At 44.1% G+C, this 25,617-nt stretch overlaps 1 protein-coding gene and 1 long non-coding RNA gene across 7 annotated transcripts in view; one reads left to right on the top strand and one right to left on the bottom strand.

Moving 5' to 3' along the window:
- LOC128833763 (uncharacterized) overlaps window positions 1–2,051 on the bottom strand; it is a 32,932-nt gene extending 30,881 nt beyond the window's left edge. The window contains exons 1-2 of the long non-coding RNA XR_008444330.1: window positions 1,936–2,051; window positions 1,374–1,460 (exon numbers count right to left, since the gene is read on the bottom strand). This is a non-coding gene — a long non-coding RNA (uncharacterized LOC128833763). The remainder of the gene's footprint in view (window positions 1–1,373; window positions 1,461–1,935) is intronic.
- On the top strand, window positions 1,384–23,670 carry LOC128833761 (NACHT, LRR and PYD domains-containing protein 3-like). 6 transcript variants are annotated; one of them, XM_054021884.1, is made up of 14 exons: window positions 1,398–1,466; window positions 2,926–3,194; window positions 3,901–4,042; window positions 7,328–7,627; window positions 8,291–8,332; window positions 8,642–10,325; window positions 11,461–11,613; window positions 15,742–15,915; window positions 16,130–16,288; window positions 19,049–19,171; window positions 20,779–20,949; window positions 21,669–21,836; window positions 22,516–22,686; window positions 22,877–23,670. In XM_054021884.1, exons 4-14 carry the CDS (start codon window positions 7,351–7,353, stop codon window positions 23,055–23,057), a joined length of 3,303 nt encoding a protein of 1,100 aa, XP_053877859.1. In that variant the 5' UTR covers window positions 1,398–1,466; window positions 2,926–3,194; window positions 3,901–4,042; window positions 7,328–7,350; the 3' UTR covers window positions 23,058–23,670. The 6 variants fall into 6 exon arrangements, with proteins under 6 accessions (XP_053877860.1, XP_053877857.1, XP_053877862.1 ...); XM_054021882.1 differs by lacking the exon at window positions 2,926–3,194 and having other exon boundaries at window positions 1,390–1,466; XM_054021887.1 differs by lacking the exon at window positions 2,926–3,194 and having other exon boundaries at window positions 1,391–1,466; window positions 4,011–4,042.
- Window positions 23,671–25,617: the final 1,947 nt, after the last annotated feature.

Here is a 25,617-nt window from a genome sequence, read left to right as displayed (position 1 = left end):
CTCCTTCCTCATCTTCCCCGTCCGCTAACATGTCCGAGGATCCAGCCGTGGACACTATCCCATCCTCAGAGTCCACAGTCACTGGTGGGGTAGTGGTGGCGGCCGCACCGAGGATGGAATGCAGTGCCTCGTAGAAACGGGATGTCTGGGGATGGGATCCGGAGCGTCCGTTTGCCTCTTTGGTCTTCTGGTAGCCTTGTCTCAGCTCCTTGATTTTCACGCGGCACTGCGTTACATCCCGGCTGTATCCTCTCTCTGCCATGTCTTTAGAGATCTTCTCGTAGATCTTTGCATTCCGTCTTTTGGATCGCAGCTCGGAAAGCACGGACTCATCGCCCCACACAGCGATGAGATCCAAGACTTCCCGATCAGTCCATGCTGGGGCCCTCTTTCTATTCTGAGATTGCACGGCCATCACTGCTGGAGAGCTCTGCATCGTTGCCAGTGCTGCTGAGCTCGCCACGATGTCCAGACAGGAAATGAGATTCAAACTGGCCAGACAGGAAAAGGAATTCAAATTCAAATTTTCCCGGGGCTTTTCCTGTGTGGCAGTTCAGAGCATCCGAGCTCGTACTGCTGTCCAGAGCGTCAACAGAGTGGTGCACTGTGGGATAGCTCCCGGAGCTATTAGCGTCGATTTCCATCCACACCTAGCCTAATTCGACATGGCCATGTCGAATTTAGCGCTACTCCCCTCGTCGGGGAGGAGTACAGAAGTCGAATTAAAGAGACCTCTATGTCGAACTAAATACCTTCGCGGTGTGGACGGGTGCAGGGTTAATTCGATGTAACGGCGCTAACTTCGACATAAACGCCTAGTGTAGACCAGGCCTAAGAGGCTATTTAATTAAGATGAGCTATTATCAGCAGGAGGAAAAATACTTTTGTCGTGATAAGACAGTTGAAATGGGCAGAGGGGCATTGCTGGCATATGATGGCATATATCACATTGGTAAATGTGGCTCGTTCACCCTCACATCTAAGGTGCCACAAGTACTCCTGTTCTTTTTGTGGATACAGACTAACACGGCTGCTACTCTGAAACTTCCCATGTAGTGCTGATCAGCAGGGACTCCCAGGCTGCAGCCCCTGGATTTTGAAAGAGGTGACTGCTGGCACAGCAGTTTCTACATGGGCCCTTCGGCTTTTACATTCATTCTTCCCCTTGGCCCAAAATAGCTAAAATTTGTAGCCAGCCACAAAATACATTTGAAATAAACAGACTTCCTGGTGTTCTGCTGACAAGCAGCTCTGCACTATGGCAGAAGCCAGCCAGCAGATGGTGCAGGGCTTGAAAGCGAAACTGAACTGGAAGAGAAAGGAAAACAGGCTCCTAGAGAGGGGCGGGGGAAAGCATAAAAGAACTTACTTACGTGGACAGACTGATAGGGAAATCTTTGTTTGGGCACCGTGAGAATTTCACACACCAGCCACTTGCACTTCTCGTGCTGAAGAAAAATCTAAAGGTAAATTTGTAAATTTTCTGTCTGGCTTGTGCAGAAGTGAGATTAGATCCAAGCAAAGCAGGTGGTCTGAGATCTCATCTTTTTCTTAAAATACTCCTAACAGGCTTAAGATCCTTTAGAACAGGGGCGGGCAAACTTTTTCGTCTGAGGGCCGCATCGGGTTTCGGAAATTGTATGGAGGGCCGGTTAGGGGAAGGCTGTGCCTCCTCAAACAGCCAGGCATGGCCCGGCCCCTGCCCCTATTCCCCCCCACCCTGATTCTCGCCCCCTGATGTCCCCCCCACCCGCCCCGGGACCCCTGCCCCATCCACACACCCCTGTCCCCTGACCGCCTCCGGAACCCCCACCCCTGATTGCCCCTCTCCACCCCATCCAACCCCTCCCTCCTTCCTGACTGCTCCCCAGGACCCCTGCCCCCATTCAACCCCCCTGATCTCTATCCAGTCCCCCCTGCTTCCTGCCCCCTTACCGTGCTGCCTGGAGCACCAGTGGCTGATGGCGCTACAGTCGCGCCGCCCGGCTGGAGCCAGCCATGCCACAGTGCAGCACAGAGCACCGGGTCAGGCCAGGCTCTGCAGCTGCGCTGTTCGGCCGCCCAGAGCATTGCGCCGGTGGCACGGCACGTTGAGGCTGGGGGGAGGGGGGGAAACAGCAAGGGAGGGGCCAGGGGTAGCCCCCCGGGCCAGGAGCCTGGCAGGAGGATTCTGCGGTCCGTAGTTTGCGCACCTCTGCTTTAGAGAAGCAGAGCTTGATCATTTCCAGTTCTGGTTAGAATTTTCATTCCATCGAGAAGGTAGGGGATGTAGAAACAGAACTAAGTTTCTGGCTTTGAGAACAAGGAGTACTTGTGGCACCTTAGAGACTAACAAATTTATTTGGGCATAAGCTTTCATGGGCTAAAACCCACTTCATCGGATGCATGCAGTGGAAAACTCAGTAGAAAGAGATATATATATATATACACACCGAAAACATGAAAAAAATGGGTGTTGCCATACCAGCTATAACGAGACTAATCAATTAAGGTGGGCTATTATCAGCAGGAGGAAAAAAACTTTTATAGTGATAATCAGGATGGTCCATTTCCAACAGTTGACAAGAAGGTGTGAATAACAGTAGGGGAAAAAATTAGCATGGGCCTCTCTTTCTGGCTTTGGTGCATTTCAGTGAAGATGGGCCTTTCCCAAGCTGTAGTGTGTTTGTGCTTCAAAATGTGCTGTGCTTTCTGTGTTTAACAGTGTCAGAAACTTGCATAAGAGAAGGTAAAAACTGGAGAGGGGTTTGTGCTACAAAGTTCAGTACAGGGTTTTGGTTCAGGCCAGGGTAGAGACAAGAGGCCTATCATGACATTCAGCTATGGGGGTGTTTTGGATCTGAGGTTTTGCTCTGGGACCATCTCTAGCCTCTGCATTAAATAATGTAAACATTTTTAAGTCTCTAATGCAGTAAGTCTGTTCAGTTTCTTGGCTTCGCTATACAGATTGGATGTCGCAGTTCTTCTGATCTCATGACAAATATTGCAGCAGGTAAAACTGAAGAGGGCTGCTCTTTTCCTATTCAGAGGCTATACAGCACAACAGCAAGCACTAATCTATCCTGGTGACAGTGACTGTAGCAATTATGCTGAAATCGGCTTGGGGCTGACCTATTCTAATTGTTTCAAGAGTCTGAAGATTGTATTCCAAGCAGAAGCTTAGGGCCACCCCAGACGGAGAGTGCAGAGGGAAGGTGAGGAAAGACAATGTTATGGTTCATGGCCATATCTTAGTCCCTGTGCACAGCCCAAACAAATGAGATTGTGCAGAGGAGCTGTGCAGGGTGATGTGGGTATCACCTTCAACCCATAGGCAGGGCCTTTGCTGTAGTGTCCGTGGTCTGTTAAACTACCTCAGGTGGGTTTTGGCCAATATATCCTTCTCCACTCTCACATCCCCTTCTTCGGGTCTGCTTTGGAGGCCAGTGCATAGCTGTGCCCTAGCTGCTAGGCCCTATAATAGTGCGTACTCTGCATACTTTTCTAGAATATGAGTACAAAGATACAGCTTGGCTGCTGAGGGACACATCAGAGGGAGTGGATGGATGGAAAACCAAGTGATTTCTTTAACCTTTTTATTCTTTCATTTACTCTATATTAAGATCCCTTTTCAGTATAAATGAATATAATCATTCTTACTGCTACTTGCATTAATTCTGCTAACCATATGAAATCTAGGAAAGGGTCATGTTTATCCATCTTTTAACAACTCTGTAGAATTAAGGATTTGTTGTTTTGCCTTGGAAATATGATAAACTGACTTTTGACCTTTCCCAGCACTGAGTCAGCTGACGGGAAGTTAGTGTCTGAAACACTTTGGGCCTAACTCTTTTCTCGTCCCCCCCTCCCCCACTGGTTTTACATTAACGTAGCCCATTGACTTCAGTGGAATTATTCCAGATTACCAGCAGCATGAGAGGAGAATGTGTCTTCAGTTTTGTTATTTTGAGGAAATAAAACTCTGCGGTTGCTGAGCTGGCAAATTTCATTTTCATTTGGCGTGTTTTCAGCACTGGAAAGAACTCATCTCGTGACCGGTATGGTAAGTGGCTGGTTTTTGGATGCACACACTGGTTCTCTCCAGTGAGTTGTGTGTGAATCTTGCTGTATTATCTCAGCTGTAATTTTTTCCCCCTCCAGCCCCAATCAGAATTTTAAAGGAGTGACCAAGGTTCCCCATGGATTATAAGAATTCAGCACAGCCTCTTTTCTTTCTTATAGAAACAGGACAAAATCAGAACCTGATCTGAGGCCGTAGGACTGGTGGTTCAGATAAAATAAACCCTGAACCCAAAGCACTCATGATTTATTTTTGGGGCGTACAACCCAAAGGAAAACCAGGCTTCTCTGCTCACTCTGACCATAGAGTCATACAAAATTAAGGGCTGGAAGGGACCTCAGGAGGCCCTCAAGCCCAGCCCCCCTGTGCTGAGGCAGGACCAAGTAAACCTTAGACCATCCCTCACAGGTGTTTGTCCAACCTGTTCTTAAAAATCTCCAAGGAAGGCGATTCCACAACTTCCCTTGGAAGCGTATTCTAGAACTTACTATCGTTATTGTGAGAAAGTTCTTCCTAATAGCTAACCTAAATCTCCCTTGCCCCACTGCTACTCCAGCCCAAGGGAGGCTGACTTAACTCCAGCCAGTGCTCCAGGGGCCTGGGGCCAGCCAGCTGCTCCAGCGGTCCAAGGGTCGCTGCTCTGCTGGCCCTGGGGCTGACCACTGGCCAGCTGTTCCAGCCCCGCCACAGCTCTTGTGGCAGGGGCTGACCCAATCCCAGCCACTGCTCCAGCCCTGGGGCTGCTGCATCAGCCCTGGGGCCACTGCTCCGGCGGTCCTGAGGCTGACAGCTGCTCCGGCCCTGCCCCAGAAGTAGTCCTGTAGGTCCTGGAATCCGTGACCTTTGTGACAGAATCGTATCCTTAGTAAACATACTTAGCACTTATACACAGAGCTTCTCAACCAAAGATCTCATAGCACTTTACAAAAGTAGGTAAGGATTATTATCCCCATTTTACAGATGGAGGTACAGCGAGTTTAGCTGACTGGGCCAGGCTCCCATGTAAACCAGTCACAGAAACTCAACTGAAAATCAGGTCTCCTGACTCCCAGACCCATCCTCTAACCATTAGATCACACTGCCATCCCCAAAAGGAGGTATAAGCCAATTGATTGGGATAATATGAGAACCAGCTGAACCTGGTGCAGTAAACCAGTTCTCCCTTTGAAACAGTCCCCTGCAGGCTTGACTCCCTTTGCAGACTGGGGCCTAGCAGGTATGGTTGGATCATAAAATCATAGAAGATTAGGGTTGGAAGAGACCTCAAGTTATCTAGTCCACCCCCCAGCTCAAAGCAGACCAATCCCCAACTAAATCATCCTAGCCTGGGCTTTGTCAAGCCGGGCCTTAAAAATCTCCAAGGGTGGAGATTCCACATCATGCTTTTGCTCCCTTTCTAATGTTCCTGGGCTTCCACATTTTGTTGTGCCCCAGGGTATGTGACATACCACTGAGCCTCCAGAACCATTCAGATCTCCCATGTGTTATGGTACCATCTGGATGATTGTGTATACTGGACTTCGTGGTGCATTCTTAAGGGCATGTCTACACTTACGGGTAGATCGACACTGCTGCAATTGATGCAGCGAGTGTCGATCTAGTGTATTTGGAGAAGACACGCTAAATCAATTGTGGAGCAATTTGTGTATTCCACCTCCCCAAGAAGCATAAGAGAGGTTGACGGGAGATGCTCCCCCGCCGACACAGCGCAGTGTAGCCACCGCGGTAAGTGGCTCTAACTACATCAGCTTCAGTTACGTTATTCACATAACTGAAGTTGCGTAAGTTAGTTCAATTTACCATGGGAAATCAGGCCAGGCCTAAGGCGGCAATTAAAGGTATGTCTATGCAGCAACACATAAATAAATAAAATAAAAATCATAGCAGTGAGTGTCAGAGCCCAGGACAGCTAACTGGGGCTTGCGGGGCTAAAAGTAGTAATATAGACGTTTGGGCTTGGGTTGGAGCCTGGGTTTTGAGCCTCTTGCCAGGTTTCTGAGCCCAGATGTCTACACTGCTATTTTCAGCTCTGCAGCATCTTGAGTCAGTTGACCCAGGCTTTGAGATTTGCTGCTGCGGGTCTTTTTGGGTTTGGGGTTTTTTTTTGGCTGTGTAGATGTGCCCTAAATAGGAACAGCAGAGAGACCGCCAGACCCATTAGTCCCCAAGTTTTAATACAGAGGAACTGGCACTAAGGGCCCCTTCTACAAGAAGCAACTCTGTGTATTGAGCAGTCCCTTTAAAGTAATCCCAAGATTTCCAGTTCTATTTACTTCTACCTTTAAAGACCTATCTTCCTGGTGACTGATCTGCTGGTTCCTTAGGTGACCCGTAATACCCTTTTCACTGTATGTTTGAATCTAAAAATTAACCATCTATAGGGTAAGATGTCACACATGCAGATAATAAGGGTCTGGTCCTGCTGCCTTTCCTTGCCTGGAACTCCCATGGACTTTGCTGGCATTGCAGAGTTGGGCTCTAAATAATGACAGAAGCAAACTAGATTTTTGCACTTTTTGTTGCGTGACATGCAAGGCAGCCGCCATTGGTGGGTGCTACAGCTCAGTCATGAGATGAACTGAAAGACTATGGGGGGATCCAGTGAGGGGGCAGCCATGCTGGGTCATGGGTCAGGATGCTGTGCCGTCAACAAATGCTACAGTGGGCACCACTCCTCTTTAGTACAGATCCCACCCCCCATTCACACCCAGGCTCTCAATCAACTTGCCCTCTAGCAGAACTCCTCCACTGGCCTTTTTACTCAAATGGCCTTCATTTCTCGCTGGCTGGACACAACTTTTCATTTTAAATGAGGGGAATACTTTTTCAATCATGTCCACTGAGGCAGAGAGAGAGAGAGGCCATTTCCCAAACAGGCCACGCATCCTGGGCCACTTCACCCCTGGTATCAAACACTTTTAAAAGAAAAAAAAAAAAAGCCGCTTTTTATAGCCCTTCATTACACATGTTTGAATACATCTCATCGCATGGAAGGGACAGTCCCTGACTGGTGTAAATGGGCATAGCTACACTAAAGTCCATAGAGCTACAGAGATTTAGGCCAGCTGAGGATCTGGCCTCAAATATTCAGTTCATCTGTGCTGGTGCCTGTTTATTTCTAATGTGACCCATCAGGATGGCTGTAGCCTTCATCCGTTTGCTAGATCAACACTATTCCGTGCAACTCCATTTACAGTAAAGTAAAATGGAAGGTCAGAATGCATTAAAATGTGTGGTTTTTTTTTAAATTACTTTATTTTGTTTAAGGCAACTGACCTTCATTGGGTGCAATGACAGAAACGTGCCAAGACATCCTGCTGACGATCTTGGAGGACCTGGTAGAGGGACAGAGAAAGAAGTTTAAATTGAAACTCAGTGACACTGAACTGAGGAAGGGCTATGCAAACATTCCCAAGGGACATCTGGAGAAAGCTGATGTAACGGACATGGTTGATCTGCTGATTAGATACTACCAACAGGAGTATGCTGTGGAGGTGGTGATAAACGTGCTGGATCAAATCAATGATAAGGATCTGGCTGAAAGGTTGAGAAGAAAGTCAGCTGAAGGTGGGTGGTGATTAGGATGATATCTAACCCCTGTCTGTAAGTATAGATAGAGATGAAAGGTAGGAGCTGGATTCTGTGTTTTTAGTGCAGCCCCTTGGCATTGCAGTCCTGGTGCAAGGTGGTCCTAAAGCCACAGGAGATTGTCCTGGTGTAGGGTGATCCTTCAGCGGCACAGAGCCTTGCCTTCTCCAATAAAAACACATAGCAATGTCTATGTTTAAAAAACAAATCCCCCAAAACAAAACACTCCACGGCACATCCAACTTCCCCCCTGGAGAGAGGCTGAGAGAGAGAACGAACCACACATGGGAGATGTTAGTCATCTCAATGCGCTACTGGAAGGTGTTCTGGTGCTGAGATGACGAGGGAAGTATCAGAACCTAGCCAGAAGGCAATAGTGGCTCCTAGGCTACCTCTGCTCCTGGCTGCTAATGAAAGGAGTGGCTGGGGCTTCCTTGTACCGTAACAATCCCTAATTGTCATACTGGCCCTTAAGGCCATCTTCAAACTCCTTGCTGGATTGCACTGTGAATTTTTTAGACACAGCTCCAGCTCTGGGCTCATATTCTGTATCATTATAGAGTTATCATAGATATGACATATATACTCTGTTGATAGCACGTCCGGGAATCAAGACATGATCGAGTGTGTCTTTTCTTTCAGTATGGAAAACCAGACCTGTTTCTGTAAAGCCCCCTGACATCGGTAAGTCACTGCCCCAGCAGTTTGTGCACTAGTTCTTACTGTTGAAAAACTACATGGGTCTCAATCTTTTTAAAAGCCTATTTTTCTTTTAACACTGAGGACTAGCAAAGTGATATGTCTATCTGAAATGGATTTTAGGAAGATCTCTGAACTGTAAGGAAATTGGATCCACATCTGAGCTTTGCAGCTCAGGCCATCTTTACTGTAAAATGTCCTCTAAAAATGACTGTTTCTGTCATATTGATATATTTAAGGATATGTTCTTAAATGGACTAGAATTCTGGTAAACTATTCTCTTCTCTTTTCCAGATCACAGAGCGAACTATGTGGCCTCTGTGAAGGAAAAATTTAGAAGAGTGAAGGATTATAATTCCAGGCCAGGAGAATGGGTGTCTTTGGAAGACCGCTACACAAAGCTCTTTATAGTAAAAAAACACCATCAAGCAGAAGATAAAGAACATGAGCTACTGTCTAGAGGAAAAAGACACATGGATATCATGAGGAAGCTGAGCAGCTTTGCGGACTCCCATGTTAATGTGGAACATCTTTTTGACACGTTATCAGATGGCACAATAACCAGAAAAGTGATCTTACAAGGAATAGCAGGGATTGGAAAGACCGCTACAGTTGGCAAAATTATGTACGATTGGTCATCTGGGAGGCTTTACCAGGGCAGATTTGATTATGTTTTTCATTGGAGCTGCAGGGAGCTAAACCAAAGAACAGAAAAACTGAGCCTAGCTCAATTAATTTTACAAAACTGGGGACACCCAACGCCAGAGATAGGGGAAATTTTGTCTTGCCCAGAAAAAGTCTTGTTCATCATCGACGGCTTTGATGAACTCAGGTTTCCTGAGGATTATGATAAAAATAAAAGCTTATCCTGTGATTTGGACACGCCTCACTCAACAGCAGCAGCTGTGGTGGAAAGTCTCCTCAGCAGCCAGAGCCTTTCAGAAGCATGCCTTCTTGTCACGACGAGACCCTTAGCCGTAGGAATGCTGGAGACCCATATGAAAGCCGACCTCTGGGCAGAGATTGTAGGCTTCTTGGAGGAAGACAGAAAGGAGTTTTTCAAGAAGTTCTTCAAAGATGAAGAGAGAGCAGCCTTTGCCTACAGTTATATCCAAGAAAATGATGTAGTGTTCACCATGTGTTTCGTCCCCCTCATCTGCTGGATCGTCTGTACAACCCTGAGCCTTCAATTAAGGTATAGCGAAGAGCTCAGTCAGAAGGTGAGCACAACCACCGAAATATTTACCTATTTTGTGGCCACTTTATTGCAGTCCCATGGTCGCGCACAGACGTCCACACAAGATCTTTTTCACAACCTTGGATCATTGGCCTATGGTGGTGTGAGGGACCAGAAAGTGCTGTTTGATGAGAGTATGCTGAGAAAGTGTAACTTGGAGGTGTCAAAGGGTCCATCAACTTTCCTCACGGAATTGCTGCAGGCAGACATTTTTGTGGAAACTATCTATAGCTTTGTGCATTTGACTGTGCAGGAGCTGTTTGCCGCCTTGTTCACCTTCTGGAACAAGGAGAAAGCTTCTGAGCTCTTGAAAGAAGCCTTTGTGGAGAATAAAAGCCATTTGATCTTAACTGTTCGCTTTCTGTTTGGATTGAACAACAACAAGTCACTAAAGCCTTTGAAAAAGTACTATGAAACCGGCATGGGCATCTCAAAGGATGAGCTGCTGAAATGGACTAAGAAGGCGCTTCTTATTTGCCAGGAACAGGGCGAGGAGAGCCATCTCCTCCTGGAGCTGTTGCATTGTTTGTTTGAGATTCAGGATGAGGAGTTCGTCATAAGTGCTTTGGAGGAGATAAAGGAAGTGGTCTTCCTGGAGAACAGTCTAGGGCAGGATGACCAACAGGTGATCCTGTACAGTCTGCAGCATGCCAAGGAATTCAGTCAGCTGAAATTGGCCAGTCTGAAAGAGAGAGACATGAACAAACTGGTTCCGTTGCTAGGGAAATGCAAACAGATCCAGTAAGTACCATCAATGTGACCAAACTTTAGCAGAATTCACAATATTCTGATCTCACTTGTCTCAGTGTGAACAAGGAGTAACTTCACAGAAGCCAGTGGAGTTACACTGCTATAAGTGAAGTCAGAATCGGGCCCAATAATGTTAATAAGGTGAAATCCAGGGCAAAATTTGGCCTGAAAAATCTTTGTTACTTGCGGTTATATATGAGCCAGCAAGGAACCTCACAGCATAAGTTGAGTTTTCAGGGTTTGCAGTTAAACAGCGCCTCCCCGCATCTGGACTCCTTGGGTATGTTCACTTTGGAGCTGGAAACATCCAGACAACATGCCAGCTCCGCTCGTGCTCCTACACTAATATTAGCAAAGTATCAAAGCCCGCCCCCCTCTGGGTTCATACTTGGGGTACTAGTCCATGCCACTGCCTATGTCCCAATGTCCACATTGCTATTTTTGGCATGCTAGCTCGAGAAAAGCTAGCATGTGTCTGTCTACCTGGGCTGAGAGACACACTCCCAGCTGCAGTGTAGACATATTCATTGAGAGACAGTAAGCATGGAACTCCTCAGTGTCATTTTTAGTCACTCTTCAGAGAGCTTCATATTAAGACCCTTATCCAAACATATTCAGGTATCTGCCCTCTTCTTCTCTTCACTTGTCTCCAGTGCTCATCCTTCATCCCAGCCCAACCAAATCCTCATCCTTTCCTTCCCAGCCTTACCCTTCTCTCTTCCCAAATAGCACTGCATCTCCAATGCCTAGCCTCCTGCTCCTTTTCTGTAACCCCCAAGTTCCACGTCCTTCCCCTCCCATTCCCTTACCCCGGCCAGGACACCTGCCTCTTCTGGTCCCATCACGGGATATCATCAGCTCCTCAGTGTCTCTACTCAGCCCAGATCGAATTGTTAGTTAATAAACTAAATACTGTGCAGTGCTCCTTCACGCTGATATTTTCTGTATCTGATATAAGACTATTACATATTGTATACTAGACCAAAACTCCATGGGAGTCCATTGCAATCATTCCTGTGATAACATCCGTCTCTGTGCTGAAAGGTCTTCCTGATTAGCAGAGCATCTACTCCTGTAGTCTCCTATACAGATATTAACACTGCTAAATCTGTTTTTCTCCCTATAGTTTTAATGCCTCTGGAATCTCATTGTCTACGGTACTCAAGGTGTGTGCTCACCTTTTACGAAAACTTAGAATGACCAGACTGTATGTGGAGCACGAAGCAGAAGATGAAATGTATTTTACAGTGGAAGCGAGCTGTGAAAGGGACCGTTGCAGGTAAATACAACTATTTGTCTCGCTCACTCCAAGAGACAATCTAGAGAGAGAACGTTAGCGGCAAACACTGCAGAATGGCTCCTATGGCTTTGGAGAGTGACTGTAGAATCATATGCTATTTCTATAAAACGCAGCCAGAGCAGGATAGTTGTGCTCCTTTGATATCTGATGGCAAGAGAGTTGAAAGAGAGGCCAGCAATAGTGTACTTTCCAGTGGATAGTAGGACCTAGCCTTTCCATATGTTGTCCCTTTCACACTCATAGGGGATAGAAGTGATCATGAAATTAAATTCATGATTCTAAGGAATGGTAGGAGGGCAAACAGCAGAATAAAGACAGTGGACTTTAAGAAGGCACACTTTAGAAAACTCAGAGAATTGGTAGGTGAAATCCCATGGAAAGCAAGTCTCAGGGGAAAAAAGTACAGGAGAGTTGGCGGTTTTTTAAAGAAACAATATTAAGGACACGAGCAAACTATCCCAGTGCATAGAAAAGATAGGAAGTAGGATAAGAGGCTGCTCTGGCTTAACCAGATCTTCAACAACCTAGAACTCAAAAGAGTTATACAAAAAGTGGAAACTTGGTCAATTATGAAAGATGAATATAAAATTAAAACACAAGTATGTAGGGACAAAATTAGAAAGGCCAAGGCAAAAAACAAGATTAAATTAGGGTAACTACATGAGAAGCCAGAGGAAGACCAAGGACAGGATAGGCTCCTTACTCAATGAGGAAGGAAAGATAATAACAGAAAATATAGCAATGGTCAAAGTGTTAAATGCCTTTTTTGTTTTGTTTTGTTTCAGTTTTCAACAAAAAGGTTAGCAGTGATTGGATGATTAACCTAAGGAACCTCAGTGTAAATGGGGTAGAATCTGAGGCTAAAATAGGAATGAACAAGTTAAGAATTACTTAGACAAGTTAGGCCAGGTCTACACTCCAGGCCTATATCAGTATAATTACATTGCTCAGAGTGTGAAAAATCTACACTCCTGAGTAATGCAGTTATACGAACCTAACCCCCCGTGTAGACAGCACTATATCAACGGGATAGCTTCTCCTGTTGACATAGCTACCGCCTCGTGAGGAGGTGGGTTAACGATGCCAACGGGAGAAGCTCTCCTGTTGGCATAGCAGCATCTTCACTAAAATGCTACATCGGTGCAGCTGTATATGAAGACAGGCCCTTAAATGGCTTCAAGTTGAAAGGGCCTGATGAAATACGTCGTACAGCACTAAAGAGATCTCTGAGCCATTAGCGATTATCTTGGAGAATTTGTGGAAGACAGGTTACATCCCAGAGGACTGGAAAAGGGCAAATATAGTGCTAATCCACAAAAAGGGGAATAAGGACAGACCAGTCATCTTAACTTCAGTACCCAGAAAGATGAGCAAATAATCAAACAATCAATTTGCAAACACCTAGAAAATAATAAGTTGATATGTAGCAGTCAACATAGATTTGTCAAGAGCAAATCATGTCAAACTAACCTAATATCCTTCTTTGACAGGGTAACAAGCCTTATGGATAGGGAAAAACAGTAGATGTGGTATATCTTGACTTTAATAAGGCTTTGGATGATATCTCACATGACTTTCTCATAAACAAACTAGGGAAACACAGCCTAGATGGAGCTATAAGGTGGACGCACAACTGGTTGGAAAAGCGTGTTCAAAGAGTAGTTATCAATGGTTCACAGTCAAGCTGGAAGGGCATATCAAGTGGGGTCCTGCAGGGAATTGGCCCAGGTCTGGTTCTATTCAATATCTTCATAATTTATTTGGATAATGGAGTACACTTATAAAGTTTATGGATGATTCCAAGCTGGGAGGGGTGCAAGTGCTTTGGAGGACAGGTTTACAATTCAAACTGATCTTGATAAACTGGAGTAATGGTCTGAAATAAATAGGATGAAATTCAATAAGGACAAATGCAAAGTACTCCACTTAGGCAGGAATAATCAGTTGCACAAATATAGGGGAAATGATTGCCTAGGAAGGAAGACTGCAAAAAAGGATCTGGGGGTTATAGTGGATCACAAGCTAAATATGGGTTAACAATGTAATACTGCTGCAAAAAAAGTTAACATAATTCTGGGAAGTATTTGCAGGACTGTTGTAAGCAAGACACAAAAAATAATTCTTCCACTCTACTCAGCATTGATAAAGCCTCAATTGTAGTATTGTGTCCAGTTCTGGGCACCATACTTTGGGAAAGATGTGGACAAATTGGAGAAAGTCCAGAGGAGAGCAACAAAAATGATTCAGGGTCTAGAAAATATGGCCTATGAGGAAAGATTAAAAAAAAATGGGTTTGTTTAGTCTGAAGAAGAGAGGACTGAGGGGGGACATAACAGCCTTCAAGTATGTAAAGGTGGTATAAAGAGAAGGGTGATAAATTGTTCTCCTTAACCACTAAGGACAGGACAAGAAGTAATGGGCTTAAATTGCAGCAAGGGAGATTTAGGTTAAACATTAAGAGAAACTTGCTAACTGTACGGGTAGTTGAGCTCTGGAATAAATTGCCTAGGAAGGATGTGGAATTTCCGTCATTGGAGGTTTTTAAGAACAGGTTCGACAAACACTTGTCATGGATGGTCTAGATAAGACTTAGTCCTACCTCAGTGCAGGAGACTGAACTAGATGACCTATTGAGGTCCCTTCCAGTTCTACATTTCTATAATAAAATCACATCTGTATGCAAAGGGACAGCCCTAGATTAGTGCACCATGTAATTCCACTTAAGCCTTATTTTGGTGGGTTTAAATAGGATTTACTTGAGATATTGACCTTATGCTGGCCCTCTGCACAGGGGAGAATTTCACTCGGCAAACTCCTGAGTTCTAATCCCAGTGCTGCTGCTGAATCACTGCGAGGGGCCCTGGGCAAGTTGCTTAACCTTGCAAGTTGCTTAACCTCCATTTTGATTAATCTGTAACATGAGATGGATCTGTCGTGAAGATTAATGCCTGTGAAGTGCATTCATGATGGAAAGCTCCATATATGTAAGTGCCAATGCATCACAACTTGATAAAGCTCAGTGTTTCTAATGGCCTTCCTCAAATGCAAGGTACCCTGGTGGGGTAGAGCTGCTATGTCATAGCTTGCTGCATGTTCACTCAGTCAGTGAAATTCCCACCCCATGCAGGGAGCCCAGCACGAATCCTGTGCACCTCCTTGTTCCTCTGTACAGGGGTGAATTTCATGCCTAGCTAGTGTTGGTGTCATCAAGATCACAGAGCTGTTTTGAATAGCGGAGAAACATAAAGAATCCTAGAACTGTAGGGTTAGAAGGGACCTCAAGGGTCATCTAGTCTAGCTGCCTGCCAAGATGCAGGATTTGTTGTGTCTAAAAGAAGTGGTATTCTAAGTCATCATTTTGTTTTATTTGTCTTTGTAGTGAATGCAGATGATGGTGTTAGAGGTGACCTTCTTGAAAAGGAAAAGAAAAATTGGACTTGTGCCCTTTTTTGCCCACTGTTTTTCCAAAAAAGTGCATTTGGATTTTTTTCCTATGCTTGCATTTATTTTGGAAATATCCAAATATCAAATCTAGTTCTTCTCAGGTTTTGGTGGATGACCCATTGGAGGTCTCAGAGATACGGATAGTGATTCCTTTCAGCCCTTGCTTGGTGGGCCTGGGGTATTAACAAAGAGAAGTTTGCTTGCGCATGTGTCTCTGCGTTTGAGTTAAATAGCTGTTAGTTAAGTCTGTACTTTTATTAACCTGAATTTTTTAAAGAGTCACTTCCTCTCTCAATGAGTTTTCACTTGCATGGTGTCTTTAATGGCGTAAGGCTAACAGTTCTCCAGTTGACCATAGAATCTTTAGAGGAAGAATTGGGTAGACAAGATCTAAATTTTGATGTCATATCAGAAAAAAACATCTTTCATTTCAAAACACCATGTGGGTCTCTTTCATATATAAAATTATTTTTTTAAAAGACCACTAGCCCAGTTGCCCTCCTCCCCCACTTCCTATTCCTTTGCTGATCACCTCTGAGCAGTAAAACCGTTCAATTTTGTATTAGCCAAGTGGAGACCACACTGGTTTTCCCCTGACATTTCTCATTTTATTTTCCTATTCTGTCAAAACCTCTAAGTAAGGTGATATCATTCTGCTTACAGAATAACTTTAGATAACCTTCCTGAAGACACTGCCATTGCGATTTGTGACCACGTTATTCCAGCTCATCCTGGCATTGTCACCCTTGATGTGAACGGGATTCAGGGAAGCAAGAAATTTGTAAATAGCCTGAAGAACAGTCTTCTGGACTCGGACTGCAGACTGGAATCAGTGGGGTAAATGGACATTTGTCATTTCAAGTTATCAGACAGACTCACCAGTTCTCAGGGGATCTGCCATATCCTTCCTCTCAGAGAAACTGAGCCAGGTTCTTCCTGATGATAAGCATCCATTTATTTCAATTTCATACTTCAGCACAGAGGCGGGTTATCTTGTGAGGGTCAAGAAGGTGTTTACAGATGGTTTGATTCAATTTTATTTTCTGCCAAGCTTCAACATTGAGAACCCCAGACTCCAGGCTTTCCAGGACATCTGCCAACATCTTGCTACTCGCCGTAGCCCGAGCAAATTCCTTTTATTCCGAAGGTATGAGGAGGATGAAATACACTTTGGATATGAGGCAAAGGATGAGGAGAAGAGTGGCAACAGGTACATTTTAATTTATTCTTCTTCCTTTGTCTCTTGTTGAAATAATATGTAGTATGGGGGTGTCACTGGGACCTCAAGAAGTGGATCTAGCTTTAATAAAACAACGTCACAGGGGCTTTCTTTAGAGAGGGTTCACATATATTTTCATCCTTCCTAGGACATAGCCAAAGCCTAAAAAAATGGAGAGATTGCACACTGAAACCCCAGGCTGTGAAATTTCAATCTTCTCAGGTTTGGTCTCAGCACATGAGGGTGAACGGTCCCACCATCCAGATTCAGAGTGCCTGTAGCATTCAGCATGTAAATGGACTGCCTAAAAGTTCCAGTATCCTGCTCTCAACTTCCTGGTCTGATTATCCTGGTTTTAGTTCATAAGGTAGCAGTCCCATATGACAGACTTCAGCCTGACCAGCATATATAAGACACCCCTGTTTCAGAATACAACATACCCCTGCCCTGGCCCAGACTCCACTTTCCTCACCAAGCCTCATATATTTTTTTCAGGATCAAATCAGGGCAATTAATTCCTGCTTTTTGTGGCTAATTGTTGTCATGGCAACCCCCCACTTATTTCCAGGTCTCAGCACTCGGAGACTCTGGAACTCATTTAATTCCCAAAGAAAGGGAAAAGGGAACTAGCACAGCAAAATGCTGCAGAATAAATAGACATAAAGAACGGGATGAGGGAGGGAGAGATAAGACAGTCTCTCAAACTCCATTTGTATCCATTTACTCAGACCTTGTCTACACTATGCGGTTTTTTTTGACGCAAGTTATGCCGACATAAAGCCACTGCTTTAATTAAACCGCTGTTGCATGTCCACACTATGCTCCTTGTGTTGGTGGAGCGCATCCACACTAGTAGCTCTTGGATAGACACAGAAAGCAGCGCACTGTGGGTAGCTATCCCACTGTGCGTCTGGCCACAGGGTGCTTTGGGAAGGGTTTGCACCCCCCCGTCAGTCTCCGCCTCCCTCACCAGCTCTCCACCGCAGTATTCCCCTCACCCCCTGCAGCAATAGTCTGCCCTGCCTTCCTTGATGCAGTGTTCCTAGTGCTGGGGAGAGCAGGATTCCACATCAATGACTCTGTGATTCCCTCCAAGGTCTCCCACAGCTTCCTCTTCCCACAGAGCAAGATGATCTACCCCTGCCCTGTAGTCAGGGTGACCAGACAGCAAGTGTGAAAAATCGGGATGGGGTGGGCGGGTAATAGGTGCCTATAGAAGAAAAAGCCCCAAATATCAGAACTGTCCCTATAAAATTGGGACATCTGGTCACGCTACCTGTAGTCCAGGCATGAGTGTGTTTGCTGCCAGGAGCCAGCGTACTCAGCTGGAGAGTAGCTATGTGAACTCTCCATGCTGAGGAATGTCAATACTTCCCCAGGGTTTTGAAAGGGGAGGGTTGCATGCCTGTGTAGCTGGATACAGGGCAGTGGCATTCAAAACAGTGAGCAGAGTGGTCACGGCGGGTATTGTGGGATACCTCCTGGAGGTCAGTTACAGTGACTTAACAAATGCAGTCTCTACACTGATGCTTTGTCACCCTAACTTTGCCGCAAAAAGCTCTATGCCATCAAGGTGGTTTTATTTTGTCGCCAAATGGGAGTTTTGCTGCCAAAAGTAGCATTGTAGTATGTATGCCTCTAGCTTGAGAACATCAGGTGGGAGACAGTTACATTTTTTGGAGTCATCTAGTTGAGATGTGGTGCATAGAACCAGATTTCTGAACTTATAGTCACATCTGAAAAGTTGTTCAACATGAAAGTAAAAATGCCTGACCAGCATGACTGGTCTGCAGTGATCTTCTTTAGGTTCCTCAAAGGCTCTAAATAATTAACTTTTTAGTTCAACAGAGTGCTGATGAGCTTTGCCAGACAGTACCCCAATACAACCACCAAACCGCGCAAAGTAAATTCTTCATGAACCTACTCCCTCCCAGTGGACCTTCTGTAGCATTAGCATGACTCCTAAGGCAGTATGTAGACATGCTGTAGTGCTTTGTCCCCTTTTAGTGGTGACTGACCCACATATCCAGGTTGATGAGCCTGCTATATCTTGGGCTAACAGGGACAGACCTTTTAGCTCAGGCGACAGAACTCATATTTGTAAGATCCCGAGGTTGTTGGTTTGATCCTTGCTTATGATGACCCACCCAGGGGCACAGCATTACCACTGGTGTGTCTTCCCAGATACATGCGATGCAGATTAGGTTCCTAAAGCACTTCAGGCATTGACACACCTACCCAGCAATTTATATGTACTTTCAACTTTAACTTCATCCGAGCAATATTGGGTGGGTTGGTTGGTTGGTTTTTGGTCAAGAATATGTAAATATAGATCTAGAAAGATTAGAATCGGGCAAAACATAACCAAGTGAGATTCTATTTGAAAACATGCAAATGAATACATCTGGGGGAAATAATCTGAAACAGAGATATTCAATGGGTGGGAAATGCAGTGTGATATGATAGAAAAGGGCAGTGCGATTTTGGGGCTGCATACACAGAGGATACCCTAGGATTTTCAGACACTGAGCTTCTTTAGATTTGTAACTTGAGTCAATGTAAGGTTATTGTTATGAATTGTAGTTGATTAAAATAATGGCATTTCTACTGCCCCTTTCACCAGATTATCTCAGAGCGGTTAATTGATATGGAAATGGCTGTGGAAGAAGAAATGGAAAAGCCATGCAGTAATTCTTTTAGCACCTCTTTTCTATAGTTAGGATGTAATCTTTTTCACTTTCTTTTATCCAGACTCCAAAAGAAAAAGAAGAATGAAAAGAGAAAAGGAAAGAATGAGGCACAGAAAAAGTGTTTTCCCTGGACATGTTTAATAAGGAAAACAGGAGAGAAAAAGGAAAAGAAAAAGGATTGCATGTAAATATTCCCTTCCCCTTTTTCATGACTCTTTCTTGAAATATTTTCAGTAGTTCAGTGTAATAAGATAGACGTCCCTGAATATATTTACCCACAAAGGGACAGACACCAGATCCAAATGAGAATAAATTATATACTCTCGTAAGGAAAAAAATAAACTACAGAAGGACTCGAATCAAAACCCATGCATGAACTTCAGGGAATTTCAGACCTGGTTCCAAACTTCATGATTTGTGCCCGTCGCTATATTAAGTAAACCTAAATCCAGGATCTGCAATCCCACAAACTTTGGGAACATCTAGATCCAAATTTTGCAGTTCAGTCCCATCTCTGAAATAATGGCAGAGAAGAAAGAAAATGTTTCTTTAGTTATTTCCCTTGGTCAGATTATGATTATTATTTGTTTGCAACAGTGCCCATGATGTGCTAGGTAGAGCTGGGAGAAACTGTTTGTACGAACCTTTTTTTGGCAGAAAATACAGATTTGGGGAGACAGAGACATTTCATCAATTCATTTTGACATATTTTGTTTCAACATTTTCTAAACAAAATGTTTAAATGTTTTGGTTTAAAACAACTTTTCAATTCAAATTTCCTTTTAATATCATTTTTTAAAATATGTGAAATGCTCAAAAACGAGACAAAATGTTTCATTTTGGGTTGAATGAAACCCGAAATAATTGTTCAACCTGAAATAATTTTTTCCAGCTTTTCAATTTGCTAAAAATTTTATTTTTGACTCTATTTAAACTAATTTTTTTTTCGGAAATGCCAGTGAACCAGAAAATCCATTATTCTCCCAGCTCTTGAGCTCGGTGCTTTCTAGACCTACAAAAGGGACCGCCCCTGTCCCAAGGCGCTCACTGACTAAGGGCAGACAAACAAGTAGACACAGGTCAGGGAAGGGGGGCAACAAAATGGATTTTCTATACAAATCAATAAGATTTGCTAAAAGCAGCATGGCTGGTGTGTTTTAAGAGGGGCTTGAAAATGGAGAGGGCAGGGGCCTAGTATGAGTTCAGGAGAACTGAATTGCATGAAGGTGATTGTTTGAGGTGGGTGGACAAAGGCAGTTTAATTGGTGAAGTGGAGGGAAAGGAGACGATGCATATCTTGACAAGGGAGGGCCGCTTTATACAGAACCTTGAAGGAGGATCATGTATCATGTTGGCTCTTCCTCTATGGGTTCTCTTCCTGACTCCGCTGTACTATCTGTATGACTATGGGCTTTCACTTATGCCCAGATTTTCAGAATTGTCCTATAATTTTTAGATGCTCAGTTTTCGGGTGCTCAGATTGAGACCCCCTCTGGGCCTGATTTTCAGAGGAGCCGGGTGCCTATAACTCCAGTTGATGTGAATGAAAGCTGCGGGTGCTTGGCTGCTCTGAAAATCCGGCTCTAAGTATTCCAAGTTGGGCATCCAAAACAAATGGCCAATTTTGAATATTTTGGCCTTAACTGCTTTGTGCCTCCGTTTCCCCAGCTAGTACGCACTTTGGCAGAGTGCTTAGAGATCCTCAGGTGGGAAGTGCTACCGGTGGGAAAAGAGTTGATGTTTCTATTTATTGTTATATCTTTTATTGTTAAAATCTGCTTTTTCCATTAGTGCTGTCCTCTCCTGTCTCCCTGAAGAGTATTTTCTTGAGCTCACCAAATGGGTCACCTCCACGTTCACGCCGCTAGCCCTGTGCCTGGATGAAAATTCCATCAATGATGAGCTGATGAAAACAATATGCGAAAATCTGAACAGTACTGATTATCAGCTTCAGTCACTGAGGTGAACAGAATCTTCTAAGGCGTCTTCCTGGTATCCAGGATAGGAACATAGGAATCTGCCAGAACTGGCAGGAACAGACCAGTTCTCCATTTGGTTCAAACAACAAGGAGTCCTTGTGGCACCTTAGTGACTAACAAATTTATTTGGGCATACGCTTTCGTGGGCTATAACCCACTTCATTAGATGCATGGAGTGAAAAATACAGTAAGCAGAATATGTATTCTAGCACATGAAAAGATGGGAGTTGCCTTACCGAGTGGAGGGTCAGTGCTAACTAGCCAATTCAGTTAAGGTGGAAGGTAAGGCAACTCCCATGAAAGCTTACGCCCAAATAAATTTGTTGGTCTCTAAGGTACCACGAACACGGCTACCGCTCTATAACCTGTCACCATTTGGTTCAGTATCGTGTCTCTGACAGTGACCCATACTAGATGCTTCTGAGGGCTGAAGTTTACACCAGCTGAGGATCTAGGCCCCGGTTTGACTTTCATGAAGGTCTTACACAGTGAATACTCGCCAGTGGGAATTACTCTGAGTTGTTCGTAATGAGAGATCCAGGGGTTGGTAGGGGCTCTAAAAAATATGTGTCCATGTAAGTTCAAAATATCTGCTACAGCAGTCATCCCTCTCCAGTTTGAAGTCTGGACTATCTCTGTCTATAGCTTTCTTTCAGTCCAGGGCTTGTTTAATCTTTTCTCCTTGTATCTTTCTTTTTAAAGCCTTCGCTCTTGCAGCATAACCCAGGAGAGCATGGCTAATATCTGCTCGCTATTCCTCTGCAACACGGCAGTCTCCTTGGACCTGCAGAGCAACCCCGTGGGGGATGAAGGAGTTAAAATACTTGCAGCGTGCCTGAAGAGTAAAGGTTGCTGCCTAGAAAAACTGAGGTAACAGAGACGGATGCTCTGGTGTAACCGTTGATATGGAAAACTGAGCACTGTAACTAGCACTTAGGATGATATCCACTGGTTTCAAAGCATAGTTACTAACATAGACCCTGGTCTTGCAAATATTTATTCATGTGCTTAACTTCCCAATCCATTTAAATGGGACTGCTCTTGGTAGGCAAAGTAAACATGTGCCTGTGGCTTGGTCTACACTAGAAAATTGTCAGCTTAACTACGTCTCTCAGCGGTGTGAAAAATCCACACCCCCTGAGCAATATAGTTAAGCCGACCTAACCCCCAGTGTAGACAGCGCTAGGTCAATGGAAGAATTTTTCCATCAACCTTGCTACCGCCTATCGGGGAGGTGGATTAACTACAGCAACAGGAGAATCCCTCCTGTGGGCTTAGGTCATGTCTTCTCTGAGTGTTGGCAGGATTGGGGCCTCAGTCTAAGAAACGAAGGGTCGGAAGATGGCCAGCAGAGAATTCGCTGTGTGCACAGGAACTCTTTTGCTGGCCAAGGCTGCCTCCCTCACACTGGCAGAAGGGTTCTGGGGATAGGGCACGGGCGGGATAGGGTTGGGGAGACAGGGCTGAGTGGAGCCCTTCTGTACCCAGTCCTCTGAGACCTGAGCAGAAGACACACATCAATCCAACTTTTCTTTCCTGGTTATTTCAGCTTATCAAATGCTGACCTCACAGAAGACTGTGTCCCTGCCATCACCTCTCTGTTTTCCCAGAAGAACACCCTGATTTGGCTTGACCTGAGCTTTAATAACCTTGGAGATGGTGGAGTGAAAGCCTTGTGCTCTGCCCTGAAAGATAAGGAGAGCCATCTTGAGAAGCTAATGTACGTCCATGCTCCATTCTTTTTCCTTTTCCTTTTGTTTATGCCGTAAAGAGTCCCGGGTGGGTTGTTTACAAAACCGTAATGCACTCCGTAATTCTTCATTTTCATGATGGTTTCAGTGATTTCAGGCAGCAATTAAGTTTTCAAGCTCTCTGATTCTGATTCTTTCCTCTTTCTCCCTATTGCGTAGCCTTGAAGACAATGGCATCACTAACAACTGTGAGCAGGAGCTCATCCAACTCATTGAAAACACCCTGTCTCTGAAATACCTGTGCTTGGATGATAATAAGTTTACATCCACCTCCAGCGCCCGCATCTATGGCGTATGGGACAATTATCATGATGATGAGGAGGAGGTGGAGAAAGACTGACAGAGAGTCTCAGGCGCTGCACTCAATTCTCCCTTCTCGGCTGTGAAGGTAGGTGCAGATCTCGGGGAACTTCAGTATGTTACACAAACATGGTGCTAAGGAAAGGTAGCAGAATGAAACCACTGGGATTTTTACAGTAAATTCTTTACACACTGAACAAAGTGCAACGCAGGATGCAGCAGTGCAACCATTTCCTATACTGCTGTGCCCATGAGCCTCAACCCTGGCATGGATGGAGCATCTCTAAGGATGAGATGGTTACAGACTCCATGCTTGCCCAGCCCTTGGATTTTCTGATGTGACTGGCATAAAGGGTGCCAAGCAGAGGTGATGGCAGAGAGAACAAAGGTGGCAAGAGGAAACCCACCTATAGAGACCCAGAAATTGAAATCTGAATTTCAGAAATGACCTTATCAAGTGACCTGATATTTCTAGAAGGCAACTTTGCAAACTACAGTCACCTTGGAGCTGCAACCTGGTGGTTGTTCATTATGCTAAAAGAAACTAGGGCAAATAACTCTTGCTTGTGAGTAAATGTTTGCTGGTTCTTGTGTATTACTGAACAATACAGTGTAGTACAAATAGTTCCAAAATTAAAGGATAATGCAAGACATCACCTGTTTCATGTCCAATTTCCAGATTGTGAGCTGGCTGGGGCAGGGACTGTCTTTATGTCATTTGTTTATACCGTGACTATTCCTCACAGGGGAGCTTAAGTGCTACTGCATTAGAAATAATAATATAGCCATGCAATAATCAGTTATTCAGTGTTTAAGGGGGGAGGGATAGCTCAGTGGTTTGAGCATTGGCCTGCTAAACCCAGGGTTGTGAGTTCAATCCTTCAGGGGGCCACTTAGGGATCTGGGGCAAAATCAGTACTTGGTCCTGCTAGTGAAGGCAGGGGGCTGGACTCAATGACCTTTCAAGGTCCCTTCCAGTTCTAGGAGATAGGATATCTCAATTTAAAAAAAAACAAAAAAAACACTACTCCTGCCACACCTTAACATTCCTAGCCATGTGCACACAGACTGACTTCCCAGTTTCTCCTCCAAACTCTTCTCTCTTGCAACCTATTCTCTCCCTCCATGGTCCATGTGCGTTGCTACAATGAGAATTATAGATTCCAAGGCCAGAAGAGACCATTGTGATCATCTAGTCTGACGTCCCATATAACATAGGCCATAGAATTTCACCCAGTAGTTCCTGCCCCAAAGACAATCCTACAAAGAATCAAACCCAAGAATATTGAAAATAAAAATAAATTCCTGAATGTTTTGCTTTTGACTAACTATCACAGCTAATAAAACATCATAGTCTATAACATCTGCAGATCAATACAGTGTGAGATCTCTAATGCCTTGTAAACTGGAACGTGTAATGGGATTAGGACTAAAATGTACCAAGGCAGCTAATTTTTCATTCACTATTAATATTTATAGGCTCTTCTAAATGTATTTCACAAGTTTCAATAACAACCTAGTAACCTGGTGTGGCATTTTAGCAATTTATAATCACCTTCTGTAACAGGGATCTGAATTAATCTTTATACATCTCATTAGTTTAGCTATCACAGATCTTTTATAAGGCAATTGGCTTTCAGCAGCCTTCATTTACTTTAATTTATTAATATCTCATTTATATTTCATATATGCTGTTTTAATTATTAAATCGCTTCATCTCTGAAACATAATTCTGTTATACAGCACCTACCCTGTGCTTTTAGAGCTTGAAAATTTTTCAAAGGCATTTTTTGAAACAAGAGAAGGTTTTTGTTTGTTTAAAGTCAAGATCAATTTAATTTTGCTTCAGGTTCTTGTTAAAAAAAATAAATAAATAAAAACAGATCTTAATTTTGAGCCAGAGGTTCACAAAGTTTTCTTAGCAAACGAAATTGATTTTTATTCTTTTTTTAAAATTTCTCTTTATTCTGTCCTGATATAAAATTTTATAATAGAATTACAAAAGTGCAAATTCTGCAAAGGGCAGAATTATCATTAGTAGAAGCACCATTAAACAACAGATGTTTGGGTGTTGGGAGGGAGTGACCAGTAAATAATCTTCTCCAATAGCACTATAACAATATTTATATCTTCTATCCAGTGTAATAAATATGATTATTAATTTCAGTGAATAATCTGAACTACATGCCATTAAGAATAATAATTCATGTTCATAGCGCAGCCTTCCTCCCAAGGATGCCAAAGCAATTACAAACAATGCACCATGAGTCCTGTTCATCCTCTTCTTCCCATTAGTTCCACTAACTTCAATGGAACTAATCACGTGAATAGAGGCTGCAGAACTGGACAGGATGATGGGACAGGCATAGAGATATAAAGACTTACTCTGGTGTCCTGTTCTAGAACCCCTCTTAAAGATGCAGAGCTGTTTGCTAGCTGATGCTGACAACCAGACCAGGTGGGGTCCCATTAGCACCACCTATGGAGCATAAATACTGTAGTTCCAGAGTATCTCTGAGGCAGAAGAGAATTAAGGATAGGAACAAAGTGGTTCTGCAGAGACAGGAACAGCCAAGCTCATCTTGAGATTATATTGTTAG

The sequence above is a fragment of the Malaclemys terrapin genome, chromosome 3 (genome assembly GCF_027887155.1).
Source record: "Malaclemys terrapin pileata isolate rMalTer1 chromosome 3, rMalTer1.hap1, whole genome shotgun sequence".
In the NCBI taxonomy this organism is placed as follows: Eukaryota; Metazoa; Chordata; order Testudines; family Emydidae; genus Malaclemys; species Malaclemys terrapin.
This window is presented reverse-complemented; position numbering and strand designations above follow the sequence as displayed.

What these genes read in the sequence shown, in the direction of transcription:
- LOC128833761 (XM_054021885.1), top strand. Translation starts at nt 7,351, where the DNA reads ATGACAGAAACGTGCCAAGACATCCTGCTGACGATCTTGGAGGACCTG. An exon ending in GAGAAGAAAGTCAGCTGAAG is followed by an intron (nt 7,628 to 8,290) that starts GTGGGTGGTGAT and finishes CTTTTCTTTCAG; the next exon opens with TATGGAAAACCAGACCTGTT. An exon ending in TATCAGCTTCAGTCACTGAG is followed by an intron (nt 20,950 to 21,668) that starts GTGAACAGAATC and finishes TTCTTTTTAAAG; the next exon opens with CCTTCGCTCTTGCAGCATAA.